A 13,977-nucleotide genomic window follows, 5' to 3' on the forward strand; every position below is an offset into this window, starting at 1 on the left:
TCTATATATATATATATATCAGTCATTCTCTGCTAAGGAGGTCCTTAGATATTATTATTATCTAAGGATTTCCTTAATTGACCCACTTTTCGATAACATATCCACATCTCCATTATTCAGTTTTTAGGTATATATGAGTAGATCATCTCTGCAAATTTTCAGCCAAATTGATAATCATTAAGGTATCGAACTAGATCAAATCAATGAACGAACCGAATCTATCCAACCTGAACCGTTCGTATTCATAATTGTTAATCGCAATTTTGAATGCCTTAATGATAATCAATTTGACTGAAAATTTGCAGAGATGATATACTCATATTTACCTAAAAATTGAACGGTCGAGATATGGATATGCGATCGAAAAGTGAGTCTATCAAGGAAATCCTTAGATATTAATATTTAAGAATCTCCTTAGCAAGGAAGGTGTGTATATATACATATAAAGGGATCCCTTGTGGGACTCACTTTTCGATCGCATTTCGTCATCTTAGCCACTCAGTTTTTTGCTCCTAATGTATAGATCATATCTGCAAATTTTCAGCCAAATTGTTGATCGTTAAGGTATCAGACTAGTTTAAATCAATGGACCGAATTGAATCTGTCTAACATGAATCGTTCATGTTTATAATTGTAAATCACAGTTTTGAATATCTTAATGATTATCAATTTGGCTGAAAATTTGCATAGATGATCTACTGATCTACTCATATAGATCTAAACACTGAATGGTGGAGATGTGAATATGTGATTAAAAAGTGGGTCAAATGTTTTTAGTTATATATTAGATGGGTAGAAAGTTGTACATAAAATATAACAATGCATCGCATGACGGATGTAGATAGTTAAATAGCAGCCTATGACGTATGTCACTTGCATAAGCCAAAACTCCAAAACCAATTGCCCAGGTAGAAATAATAAGGGATATTGACCCAATGCCCAAATTTGGGCCAATATATTCACACTTACTCCACTAAGAGTTTTTTACTCTCATTTATCCAATTTAACATTTAATGACAGTTTTACCCTATCAATTAAACTAAAACTCATCTCTCTCTCTCTCTCTCTCTCTCTCTATCTCTCTCACAGCGCAGTCGTCGAGGCCCAATCTGAGGCCACCGGAATTGCTCCGTCGTCGATACTCAAATCGGTCTGGCATCAAGGCTCTTAATCCGTTGTCGTACAGCACGGTTTCGACTCCGACGGAGACTCCGGCGCAGTCGTCGAGGCACAAATCGGTCCGGCATCGAGGCTCAATCCGCCGACATGCAGCACAGACTTCGACTTCGACTCCGACGTGCAGCCCAAATTTCGATTCCGGTTTCGACTTTGACGTGTAATACAAACTTCGACTCCAACACTGACAGCTGGGCAATAAACTCCGACATAGATTCCGATGTTGGGTCGAGTTGGGCCTGGACTGAGCAGAGGTCCTGGATGGCGAGGCGGAAGTTGTTGTAGGTGTTGGAGTTGAACCAGAGGACCGAGGACTTTAGGCGGAGGTCGAGGAGGGTGATGTGGCTCTGGCGATTGCCGGCGGCGAGGAGGAAGTGGGAGCTGGAAGGCTTGGTGGAGAGGAGGTCGAGGCCTGGATGGTGGATGGCGTCGGTGAGGGTCTTTAGCTCGACATGGTTGCAAGAGAGAATGCTCCTCTGATCTAGTTTTGTTTCTTCTTCATCTTGCCCGGGTTGCAGGTTTGGGAGTGGTGTGGGAGATTAGGACTTTGTTTACATTTCTTTTTTGGATCAATTACTGGTCCTCAATAGATTAAAATGAGTACACTACTAGAAAAACCCCCCAATGCACACAGATTACATTCACATGAATATTCACACGGAGAGAAGTCTATGTGAAAAACACTGTGATACACACAGATGTTCGTGTGAAAATTATATTCACACAGTCATCCGTGTGAAATATATTCTTAAAAGTGGGGCCGCAAAAATACACACGGATTTCCGTATGAATTAGAGTTCACACGGACAAAAATCCGTGTAAATTGTATTTCAAAATAAAAGAAAAATAAGTTAACTGATTTTTTGTATGAATTAGAGTTCACACGGACAAAAATCCGTGTGACTTCTATTTCAAAATAAAACGAAAATAAATTAACTAAATATAAATTAATAAACATATTTATATTTGGCATATTGTTCCCCAGAAATATTTAATTTTACATAGATATCCGTGTGAATTTTTTGTTGCACACAATAATCCGTGTGAATTTTTTTCAATTACTTTATGCAAATTTTATGTATTCTTCATTATCACATTGGCATACTCTCTCTCTGTCTCACAGATCTGAGATCTCTATCTCAGATCTCTTTATCATCTTCTAACTTCTCTCTTTCTCACAGGAACAGCTAGGTTATTAGGTTTATAAACTAGTTCGTCGGCAACAAACCTCCTTCAACATAATCACCGAACCCTTCAGGGGAAACCCTCGTTTTGCAGTCAATCGTTTCATTTCTCAGATGCCCAAGCCATTGATTGCTGAGGTTAGTTCTCCATCCCTTTTGATTTCCTGTATTGATTTCTAGGGTTTAGATATGAGTGGGTATTGATTTTAGTTTTCTTGGATTCCTTTGCAGATTTATGTCTTTTGCTCTGCGGGGTTTTGTTATCTGCTTCAATTTGTGTCAAAGAAAATGTCTTTTTTGTTGAAAAGTGATTCGGAATATCGATTGGAAGCGCAAGGAACAGATCGAGTGGAAGCGCCATTATGGCAAGTAGGGCTGGGCGTTTTGAACCGGAAACCCGAAAACCCGGCCCGGATTGGCCCGGACCGCCGGGTTCGGGCCGGGCTTTGAAAAAAAAAACATGAAAATTTAAGGCCCGGACCGTTTATGAATAAAACGGGCCGGTCCCGGGCCTGATATCTCAGCAGCGTAAAAGCCCGAATAACAGCCCGCATAACCCATAGTGTCATATGTCCCTCTGTGATAGGCTAGTTATTTAAGTATAGTGTGAAATTGACCACAGGTGATCACCGAACCCTACTTACCTAGACTTTTTTTTTTATCTGATCCTACTTACCTAGGCGACTTGTTTTGGAAAACCCTTATCCGCCACTCGTTTAGCACGACCTCAGCTCTCTGCCTCTCTGTTCTTCGAACCCTAAAACCCCAAATTTCAGATTTCCAATCCCAGCCTATTACGCCCAATCAAGCTTCAATCAGTTCGTGTATAACTTTCATCAGCCTGTTAAATCCATTGCTTGTTCGAAATGACCACTTCTGGGAATGAGATCGTGCCGGCGAATCCATCCACTGAGGGCAGTGGGGCGACTAAGGGCGGTGCGGCGACTAATGGCGGATCGGCTACTGGTGGAGGAGCCACGACTGATGGCGGTGAGGCGACTTCTCTTTCTTCTGCTTCTTCCTTTCCCTCTTCTGCAACTCATGGCCTCATAATCATATGATTAATTGAAACTATTTCTCATAGATTCAATGGCTTCTGGATTGGATTAGTGAAAGAATGAAGTTTTTGTATAGTTCTAGGTGGATGATTTCAAAAGCAGCCGAAAGTTGGTGAGGTGTGCTGAAGTCGGCATCTTGGCCGGTGAGTTGCTAAACCAAGGTTCTAAATTCGGAGGCGCTCATCGGGTTTGAATGTTTGATATATGAACCACCTTAATCGGCCTCTTCTTCGATTTGGAGCTTCTAGTCCTTGCTTCCTCTCTCTGGCTACCGAAAAGCCCGGAAAGCCCGAAGGACCGGCCGGTTTATTAACGGTCCGGGCTTTCCCGGTCCCTGAAAATGGAAAACATGTTTTGAGCCCGACCCGAAAATTTCGGGCTCGGTCCCGGTTCCTGTAAAACCCATGCCGGGCTGGGACCGTGCCTAGGCCTAATGGCAAGTACAAGCCCCTAAAGAAACTGAGGTTGGCGGAGGTTGAAGCCGAGCAAAAGGAGCTCCAGGAGGCTATAAAAAATGCAAGACAAAGAGGCTTGAATTGAAATGGTTTAAAGCATTTTCATTGCACATTGTTCACTTGAATGCTTGTTATCTGTCTCTATTACTGTATCATCTATATCATTGATTTTTGTACTTCCCTCCATGAAATAATTCAGGTAAGTATATATACTACATATTGATATGCTAATGTTTTTCTTTATCTTGCAGTTACTGCCCTTAATGGTGATGTATAACAGCTTAACCTGTAAGTCAAAACCAAGTGGTTGGAAATCAAGTGGCCGTGACCCTTGTGGTGATTCAAATTGATGGCAGTGTGCATATCATAGTCTCAAATTTGTCTTGCAACAGATGAGTCTGGGTAAATTAATGAAGACTACAATTGAGAAAGAACACAAGGTAGATAAGGTTGGGGATTTGGCCCTCTCTGCTTCACTAGAGGAACACGCAGAGGCAAGTCAAGCAACTAGAGATGATAATGGTGATTCTGATGGTGATGATGAAGAAGAGGATGGGGAGGGTGTTCGTAATTAACATAGGTGCAACTTTTAGTAAAATTGCAAGATGTTTTGACTCATCGATTTTGTAGAAGCATCATTCTTAGAACAAGTTCACCCGTTGGGTCATCGGGTCACCTACTATTCACTGCTTTTTAGTGTATATTTCATTCTCTAGGTCACGAAATACACTGTTCCCGTGACCCAGGGCACGAAATACACTATGCTCGTGACCCAGATGGTGAAATTAACACTAAAAAGCAGTGAATAGTGGGTGACCTGGTGACCCAACAGGTGAACTTGCTCTTATGTGTATATCAATCGAGTTCGTATGTGTATCAATTGAGTTCAATGAGTTTCTATTGTGAAGCAAAGAAGAAAAAAATATTAAATAAAATATGTACATATTTAAATCATTCGATAAAAAAAAAACTGTATAAATATGTTCACACAGATTTTTTGGGTGATTGGACGTAGGAGCAATAGTTGTGATTTAAGTGGGACCCACTAAATGCATTCACACGGACAACAAAAATCCGTATGTAAGTAATATTAGCAACGCCAGTAATACGTACGGATTTTTAATCCGTCGTTGTACCGTGTGTATTGATGTATTCACACGGATTTCCGTATGGAATACTATGATTTCACACAGATTCTCATCCTTGTGTGATTGGGGGTTTTTCTAGTAGTAGTATTAAACCTAAACTGTTAATATTCTATACAACTATATTAGTTTTGCTATACAAGTATGGGTAATAAGTTTGCCATAATATAATTATTAGGGGGTAATAATATATTGATTGGGAGGCAATAATATGATTATTGGGTATTATTAGAGGGCAGTAAAATCAGATGCCGGAATCCGATCACTAGTTGCCGATTCCTGTCACCGGTTACTGGATTCCAGTCACAAGAGTCCGCGGCTGGCCACCTGTCACCGGAGTCCGGCGAGGTCTCCGATAACTTCTCTCTTTATTAACAAAGAAGGAGAGGGCAAAATTGTTCTAAAAATAAATAAAACGCAACAAAAAATACTTAATTGGGTATTATGGCGAAATATATATAAACTATTGGGTAAGTGGGCAATCTCATAAGATGTTTGGGTAAATAAAGTTAGTGTAGCTCAAATTTGAATAAATTGACATTTTCCTAAATAATAATGGGGATTAATGGTTATTAATTTGAAGCATTGGCTGCTAAGAAACCTTCAAAGTAAAACACTTGGAAATGAATCATTTCTCTATCAAAGACTGCATGTCACTATGTCAATAATATCGAGAGGCACGTGATTCTGAATTTTTGACTCCATATGTATGGTGCAGAAGTTATGTCACTAACAAAGACGATTGAGTAGGCAGAGAAATAATAGTGGACAATGGTAATTAATTTGAAGCATTGACTTTGAGAACTTTCCAAGTAAATACACTTTAAATTAATCGTTTTTCTATCCAAAACTGTCAATAATATCGATAGAAAATCTTGCGAGGAAGTAGTGTATACAGACATGTGAAAAACATCAAACATGTGAGAATCGGTAAATATACAAAAGTCATGGTCTTGTATAGAGTGCTATAATAGCCGCATATCTACATTATATATCATATATGAGTTGATCATGAAAACATGCAATACATTATTTACTCTATCATTAATGAAAATAATACATTCTCATTGTTAATGTCTGAGAGAAATTCTTAGGTAAGGATCGTCCTACCACGTAGCGGTGAGGTAGCCTAATCAAGATTAAGAAAAAACTTTATATATTCCGAAATTAAACACATTTTAATAAAACAATATACCCAAAACACTCTGTAAGGTTTTAATTGGACAGCCTACCGCCTCATGGTACGGCTGTCCTATCTAAGATTGATGATGACAAATTCGTAACCAAAGTATGAGCAACTGGATAGATTGGAATGAGAGCCTCTCTCTCTAAGTTTAGAGAGAGAAAACAGATCTAGAACCACAGCTCTCTCCCCCTTCTCTCTTCCCAGATTGTGATCCTCCGGATCTCGATCGGTGGCTTGAGAGTTGGGGGGGGGGGGGGGGGACTCTCCTTGCTCTGTCTTGCACTCACTTCATCTCTCTTGTTTCTCTCACACCTCTGTGGTGACTTTACACCCTCTTTGTGGTGGTTTCCTGACTTATGTTCAGTATTAGGGGACTTTGTTCCTTCTTTCTCTGTCAAACATCCCAGAAAATTTTCAAATCCACAAACCTCCATGATTCCCCTCACCCATTTCCTCACATAAACTCCCCTCCAACTACCAAAGACTTGTTCCTTGAAGATTCTCATAGCTACCTCTTAAAAGTGAGAAACACTTACCTAGAGAAGTATGGGTGCTCACGCATGGGTGTTTCACCCCCCATTCACCATTGGATTTTTTCTTTGCTATTGGCTTTTGTCCCATTTTGGTGGCTTCGGTTCCTTCCCGGTTTGAGTTTTTCTGGTGGAGAAGAGAGCGTTTGTGTCTGGGTTTGGATCCAATTTATCATCTCATTACCTTGGTTTCGATTGGATTTGTATTTTGGGATTGTTTTGGCTGCGGTTATTCAGATTTTATCTCCTCGGTATGGCACTTTTCCCTACCTTTTGGCTCCGAGCAGCGGCGACGGCGGCGTCGACGGCACGGATGGCTCGGGTGGCGGCTGTTGCATTGTAGGAGATGATGTTTTTCTTAATTTTTAGGGTTACTCTCTTTTACCCTATCTATGTGGATTTGGGTTGAGTAGTAATTTTCCTTATTAAGTTTACTTGTAATTGGGCCTTATTTGGGCTCTTTCCATTGGGTTCTTCCCTTTGGTTTTTTAATGAATGTTTTCATTGACCAAAAAAAAAAAAAGATTGATGATGACAAAAGGAGGATTAGGAACATTAAATAGTCCCTCGTAGTCATGGCTTCCACTTTGGCTTTTCACTATACCATTTTTTTTGCAGCAAATTACAGTTGCTCACTAGAGATGAGAACGGTGTGTGCGTAGCTGCCATTGCTCGTTCCTTTTCCCATGTTTGATCTGCTATTCAGATGGAATTTGAAGCTATGAGAGCAGGACTCTTACTTCTCATTCACCAAGATATGGATAACGTGGACATTGAAACGGACTGTACTATGGTGATTGATGCACTTGATAGTGACACAGAAGATTTATCTGAGGTAGGATGTATTGTAGAGGATTGTAAAGCTTATTTGCGTTCAATTCCTTCTTCATCACTCTGCTCTATTTATCGTGAAGCAAATGATGTGGCACATAGATTGGCCCATCTTGCTAGTGTTGATTACTTAGATGATTATTGGTTAGATGAGACACATGTGATTATCCAGGATGTTCTCTATGAGGATGCTTGTACTAGTACTCAAGGTTTAGGTAATATGTCCCCCTCGCTGTACAATTATCCATATATTATTAATAATAATTCCGGGCGTGGGGCTGAGCCTCCCAGTTAGGCTGGATTCCAAACCCCGTTTCAAAAAAAAAAAAAACTACAGTTGCTCACTTGCTTGGACGCGCGATTCAAGTGAAGGAATGACAATTGCCTTAAAGAATTTGTATGGAAGTTTGTAAGAATGATTGGGGAATAAGTTGAAGTTTTTCTGTTGAGAATTATTTAGTTACTTGAGATAGAATACTGGTGAAGGTGGGAAGAAAAAACATTGAAGAAAGTCTTCAGATATTGTTAATTTCGAAGCTGAGGACCATAACGAATTGAAAAATGGAAAAAACTAGTAATGTAATTAATTAAGTATTTCTATAGGTAATATTGCTGTATCTATTTCTTCTGCAAATGAAATGGTAGGAACCAACTTTCAGAGACCTATCTGATGTTCTCCGTCGATTTGTTAATGAATTGAAATATTATTTCCACCACTGGATTGCCGTTGAAAGCAAAAGCCAGCAATTATTTCAAGCTTTTTTTTTTTGAAGATTCTGACAATTCTTTTATTGATTAGCGGAATCATACATAATAGTTTACTCACGTATGACTGATAACCTAAACAAATTAACATTTTTAAAGACAATTAAGCTCATCCAACATAGTCACATAATAGTTTACTTACGTGGGACTGATAAAAAAGTCATTATCTAAACAAATTAACATTTTTAAAGACAATTAAGCTCATCCAACATAGTCCTTATTCATCCATGGGAAATTATAGGGGCACATATCAAAAGAGTGCCCTTGGCAACAGAGTTCTTCAAAAAACTGCTGAGGAAGGTGCATGTGCTAAAAGCAAACGATCACCTTCCTCAGCAATTATTTCAAGCTACATATGTTCGAATTTACACTAATGTTTCTATGTATTCTGTGTACCATTACAGCTGGTTCTGAAAAGTCGAAAAGAATATGAAGCAAGTGAATTTTGAAAGGTTAATTGAGGAACAAAAAAAAGATAGGTTTTGTACAGTACTACAGTTTATTACCTTCTTTTCAAACCACTTTTGGGAGATCCAATTGCAAAATCAGTTGTATGGGTAATTAACTATAAATTATTATATGCCTCTTGTAATTCCAAAATGATCAAGTATTATATTAGTTTTGGGTATGGATAATGGTCTGGTGGCATAATCTCCTCTTCGTAAGTGGGAAGTTGTGAGTTTGACTCACGAAAAACTACTTGTAGCATTTGAGTTGTGATAGGAGCATAAATGCGACAAATATGATGTGCAATCCTTTACACTTTTCTTAGTTATTTCCTTTAAAAAGTCAGTTTTAACTTTGTTTTCTTTTTAGGTTGTTTGTGTAGTGATTCAAGAGAAATAGAAGCTTAAAGGGAGCAATCACTACAACAGAAAGTCTTTTTAGCGACCAAGTTTTTTGCGAGGAATTTATTTTCCTCAGTAAATATCACTTTTTACGAGGAATATGTTGATTCCTCACTAAATGTCATTAGGTTTTCTGCGATAAACATATTTTCCTCACTATATACCACTTTTTACGACGAATATTTCAGTTCATCACTAAAGGTGACCATAAATTGGTCTCCTAAATCATCATGTTATTACCGAGGAAATAGGAGACTTCAGTGAGGAATTTTTTCATCGCAAAAAAGACATTCAACGAGAAATTAACAATTTTGTCGTTATTAGTTTGGCGGAAAATTATGTAAAACCCGCCAAATTCAACGACGACAAAACTATGATTTCCTCACTAACAGTCCATGTTTTGCGAGGAACTATTTCCTCGTCAAAAGAAGCATTTAGCGAGGGAAATACACTTTCTTCGTTATTTGTTTGGCGGAAAATTATGTAAAACCCGCCAAATTCAACGACAACGAAATTATGGTTTCTTCGCTAAAAGTCCATGTTTTACGATGAACTATTTCCTCGTCAAAAGAAGCAATTAGCGAGAAAATAAAGATTTCGTCATTATTTGTTTGGCGGAAAATTATGTAAAACCCGCCAAATTCAACGACGATGAAACTATAGTTTCCTCGCTAAAAGTCCATGTTTTACGATGAATTATTTCCTCGTCAAAAGAAGCAATTAATGAGAAAATAAAGATTTCGTCATTATTTGTTTGCGGAAAAATATGTAAAACCCACCAAATTCAACGACGATGAAACTATGGTTTCCTCGCTAAAAGTCAGTGTTTTGCGAGGAATAATTTTCTCATTAAAAGAAGCCATTAGCGAGGAAATTACACTTTCCTCATTATTAGTTTGGCGGAAAATTGTGTCAGACCCGCCAAATTCAATGGCGACAAAACTACAGTTTCCTCGTTAAGAGTTCTTGTTCTGCGAGAAACCATTTTCTTGTAAAAAATAAAAAAAAAATTAGCGAGAAAATAACGATTTTGTCGTTATTAGTTTGGCACAAAATTGTATAAGACCCGCCAAATTTAATAGCGACAAATGTGAGCATTCCTCGCTAAAAGTCTCATTCCAGTGACGAATGATTTCCTCACCCTTTATACATTTAGCGATGATCTAATTATTTCATCATTGCAAGTTTTGGTGGGAAAAAACTGTATTTAAGGGAAAAAATTGGCTATATGAAAAAAAGAGCGGGTAGATTTTTTTTCCTTTGGCGGCACTAAAAAAAATGATTAAGATCGTGATAAAAAAAAAACCATGTATAAAAGAAAATAAGATGACAAAACCCTACTAGTTAGATTTCTCTCTTATCAGTTCTCTCTGAAACTCTTCTTTGTGGGTAAGCGTCTAACATCCTCTCTCTAAAACTCTTCTTTAAATTTGTATACCTCGATTGTCTTGGTCGTCGTTACTGTTCAATGGCTTTGCCTTAATTTGCAGCTATTCAGTGTATATTTGATGAAATATTAGAGTGGTTTGATGGTCTTCCTCTTAGATAGCAAGCAATCGAGCAAGGCAGAAAGTTAATGCCATAAACAAAGGAAAAAAAACTTGCGTACGAGCTAGTCAACTAAATCCATGTATAAGTTGTATCTCAATTTATTTGTTTCTAGTTTTTCTTTTCCCTAATTTAAATTGAAGTTGTCCTTTTGGTTAATCGATTTAGGAGTCCATTGTTTATCTTATAGCTTAATTCCTCTTATATAAAAAGTTCTTGTCGTAGTTAGAAGATTGAGGATTCATCTTTTTTGGTTTTTTGCTTTGCGGCTTCATATTGCCTTTTTTTTTTTATGGTCATCTTCCTTTGCTGCGATTTTCTGTTTTACTTTTGTAGTCTTCTTTTGTAAATTTTGCATTAGCTTGTTCCTCTCTTGTGGGGATGGGACTAGTAATTGCAGACGGCTGGGCCTGTTAAAGTCTTGCTATGTGAGATTTGACTTAGTTTTTTTTTCTTTCTCTGATTGTTCAATTAATATTTCTTTACTTGTGGTTATTATCTCTACTTGTGATTAATGCAATACTAGCTATCTAGCTAGCTGACTTGTCAACTAAAAGTTCAAGTTCATAATCATCTGTGATCGTGTGTTTTGTTAAATTGACTTATAGTATTGTCGTTTCTCTTGTAGTTTGAACAAAATGCTTTGGGCTTCACAGTTATAGACTTGGTATCCTAGCCCTATATAATAGCACTACACATTCATAATACTTTGCTATGAAAAGGAATGATTTCTTTTTGTGTGTTTTAATTTATAGATTTCTCTGCTAGCCCTATATATGCTTGGACAGCTTGGTTCAGTGATTAAATTTTTAGGTTTCTCTGAAAAGAATTACAATTAATAACCAACCAAATATTTTGTTATAACGTACTTATATATTTGGAAAATTCTACAAAATGTTAACGTATGACATGCATACAATTGCCTTAAAAGTGGTAATTTGAGTCCTCAAAATAGTAATATTAGTCCTCAAAGTTGTAACATGAGTCCTTAAAGTGGTAAATTTTCTTAGTTACCACAAGAGTCCTCAAAATAGTAATATTAGTCTTCAAAGTGGTAACATGAGTCCTTAAAGTGGTAAATTTTCTTAGTTTACCATATGAGTCCTCAAAATAGTAATATTAGTCCTCAAAGTGGTAACATGAGTCCTTAAAGTGGTAAAAATAATTGATGTATGAGAAATGTTAACATACCATAGCTTTACCCTATATATTTAGCAGTTATAACAACAGTTGCTATAATGTGTCTTCAAACTTTTAAGAAGCGGTTGACTATTGCTACAACTGACGAGCTAAGTGATATTGTAATGTCAGCGAATATTCAAAGGCCTACTTTAGGTACGCATTGTATTATCTTTGTTAGAATTAGAGAACAAGTTATTATGTGATTCACTGATCAAAACTTCTGTTAAAGGTTTAGAAAGAGAAGAGCGGCGAAAGACAAGACAATTGCATTCTAAGAAGCTACATTCCCAACTCAATCGTAGAATACCCATCACTTTGATACAACATAATGGAAGACCCACAGGTCCATATGCAGAACTATTTGTGAATGATATCAGCTTAATAGTTAGGAACCTTGCACCTCTGAATGTAGAAAAGTGGAACGACATTGGATCAACTGATGTGACTAAGATGATTGAAAGAATAACCGTGAGCAATAATTTCTTATTTCTCAAAAACTTTACATTTTTGTTTTTCGTTAATAATTTTTTTACATTTATACTAGTATTCTATTTAACAGAGTTTACTAAAATGTATGCAGAGCAAGTTCGACATTAATATGTCCCTCCCTTGGGTCGACTACTATGTAAACAAGATGTGTATGGCAACATTTTTAAAATTCCGTTATGATCTAAAGAAGCATTTTGAGAAATTCCCAACAGTAGATGAAGCACAAGCAAACAAGCCTGAAAAAGTTAAGACTCAAGCAGAATGGGATTTTCTATGTACTCGTTTTTCTAGTGAAGAGTTACAGGTATTTAGTGTTTTCTTATTAATTTTTTTTTTCCCTAATGGCAACTTGATGAGCTTTTCCGCTTTTTGATTGTACACCATTTTATTCACATCTTTTTCTTAGACTTTGAAGGGAAGTATCTAACAATAATAATTTGATTTGTCATACTTTTTAGATCGATTCACAGAATGCTAGCAAGAAGTTACATTTGACATATCACCACAATGCTTGGTCGAAGTATTTCATATCCCATGCAAATGAGTTTGTTAGATTTGAAGAAATGAATGAGCATGCCAAAAGATTTGAGGAATTGAAGGAGGATGCCAAAAGAATTAAGGTGATGAATATACCTATAGATTACAAGAGATTATTTTGATTTACTAGGAACTAAGCATACACACTTGCATGTATTTTCTTTTATTTGCAGGATCAAATGGTTAAGATGCGAACTGAGACAACCCTTCCTGATGGGAATCGAACTATGAATGATGATGAAATATGTGCAAAGGTTCTTGGAGTAAAATCAGGCTACATCAAGGGTTGTGGTTTCGGCCCTAGGCCTCCACCATCTAGCACTTCTCGATCATCACTAGATGAAATGTCTGAGAAGAATAAAGAGTTAGAAGATAAACTTGAAGAGACCCAAGATACTATAAAGGTTCAACAAGAAAAGATTATGAGGCTATGAAACATAAAGTACTGATGCAGAGGACTAATTTTGATCAACCTTTTAGCCAGAAATTACAAGGGAAGTCCACGGAAATCATTGTGCAAAACAGTTGCTGCAAAGGAGAAAACTGCAGTTTCAGAATCAGCTTTCTGGGAACGGTTTTGAGGAGCAATTCTTGCATCATTCCAGCTGCAACTTTGCAGAAAGGGCCAGCAATCTTTGAAGACATGATATTATACTTTAACTAGAGCCAAAGAACTGGTCAGAAGCATCAACGAGGCAGCAGGAAATCAAATTCAAAGTAAGATTCCCGATAAGGCAGAAACTGTCAGCTTTTCACGAAGCTTTTTGGGAGATCTTTTGCGGAGATTTAATTGGAGTTTTTCCAGAAGTTTGTTGATCAATATAGAAGATATGATGTCATAGAACACGTGGGAGTCAAGAACCATCCAGAAACTTGTCAAGACGAAGTCGTTCCTTGTCCAAGAAGGAAGCTTCAGAGTCAGAAATTGAATCCTAGTCAAAACAGGACAGTTTGGCAGATATCTTCTATGGACGGATTTCTTGGGAATTTTTGGAAGGATATTGCTGCTGAAAATATGAAGGAGAGTCCTAGAATGATTCATC

The 13,977-nt window shown here is 37.4% G+C and overlaps 1 protein-coding gene across 1 annotated transcript; it reads left to right on the top strand.

The window, feature by feature from the left end:
* The first annotated feature begins 2,474 nt into the window (after positions 1-2,474).
* Positions 2,475-4,511, top strand: LOC133731220 (uncharacterized). The gene is made up of 5 exons (XM_062158645.1): positions 2,475-2,498; positions 2,592-2,725; positions 3,847-3,956; positions 4,125-4,144; positions 4,230-4,511. The coding sequence occupies exons 1-5, from the start codon at positions 2,475-2,477 to the stop codon at positions 4,446-4,448; spliced, it is 507 nt and encodes a 168-aa protein (XP_062014629.1). The 3' UTR covers positions 4,449-4,511.
* Positions 4,512-13,977: the final 9,466 nt, after the last annotated feature.

The sequence above is a fragment of the Rosa rugosa genome, chromosome 2, assembly GCF_958449725.1.
Source record: "Rosa rugosa chromosome 2, drRosRugo1.1, whole genome shotgun sequence".
In the NCBI taxonomy this organism is placed as follows: Eukaryota; Viridiplantae; Streptophyta; class Magnoliopsida; order Rosales; family Rosaceae; genus Rosa; species Rosa rugosa.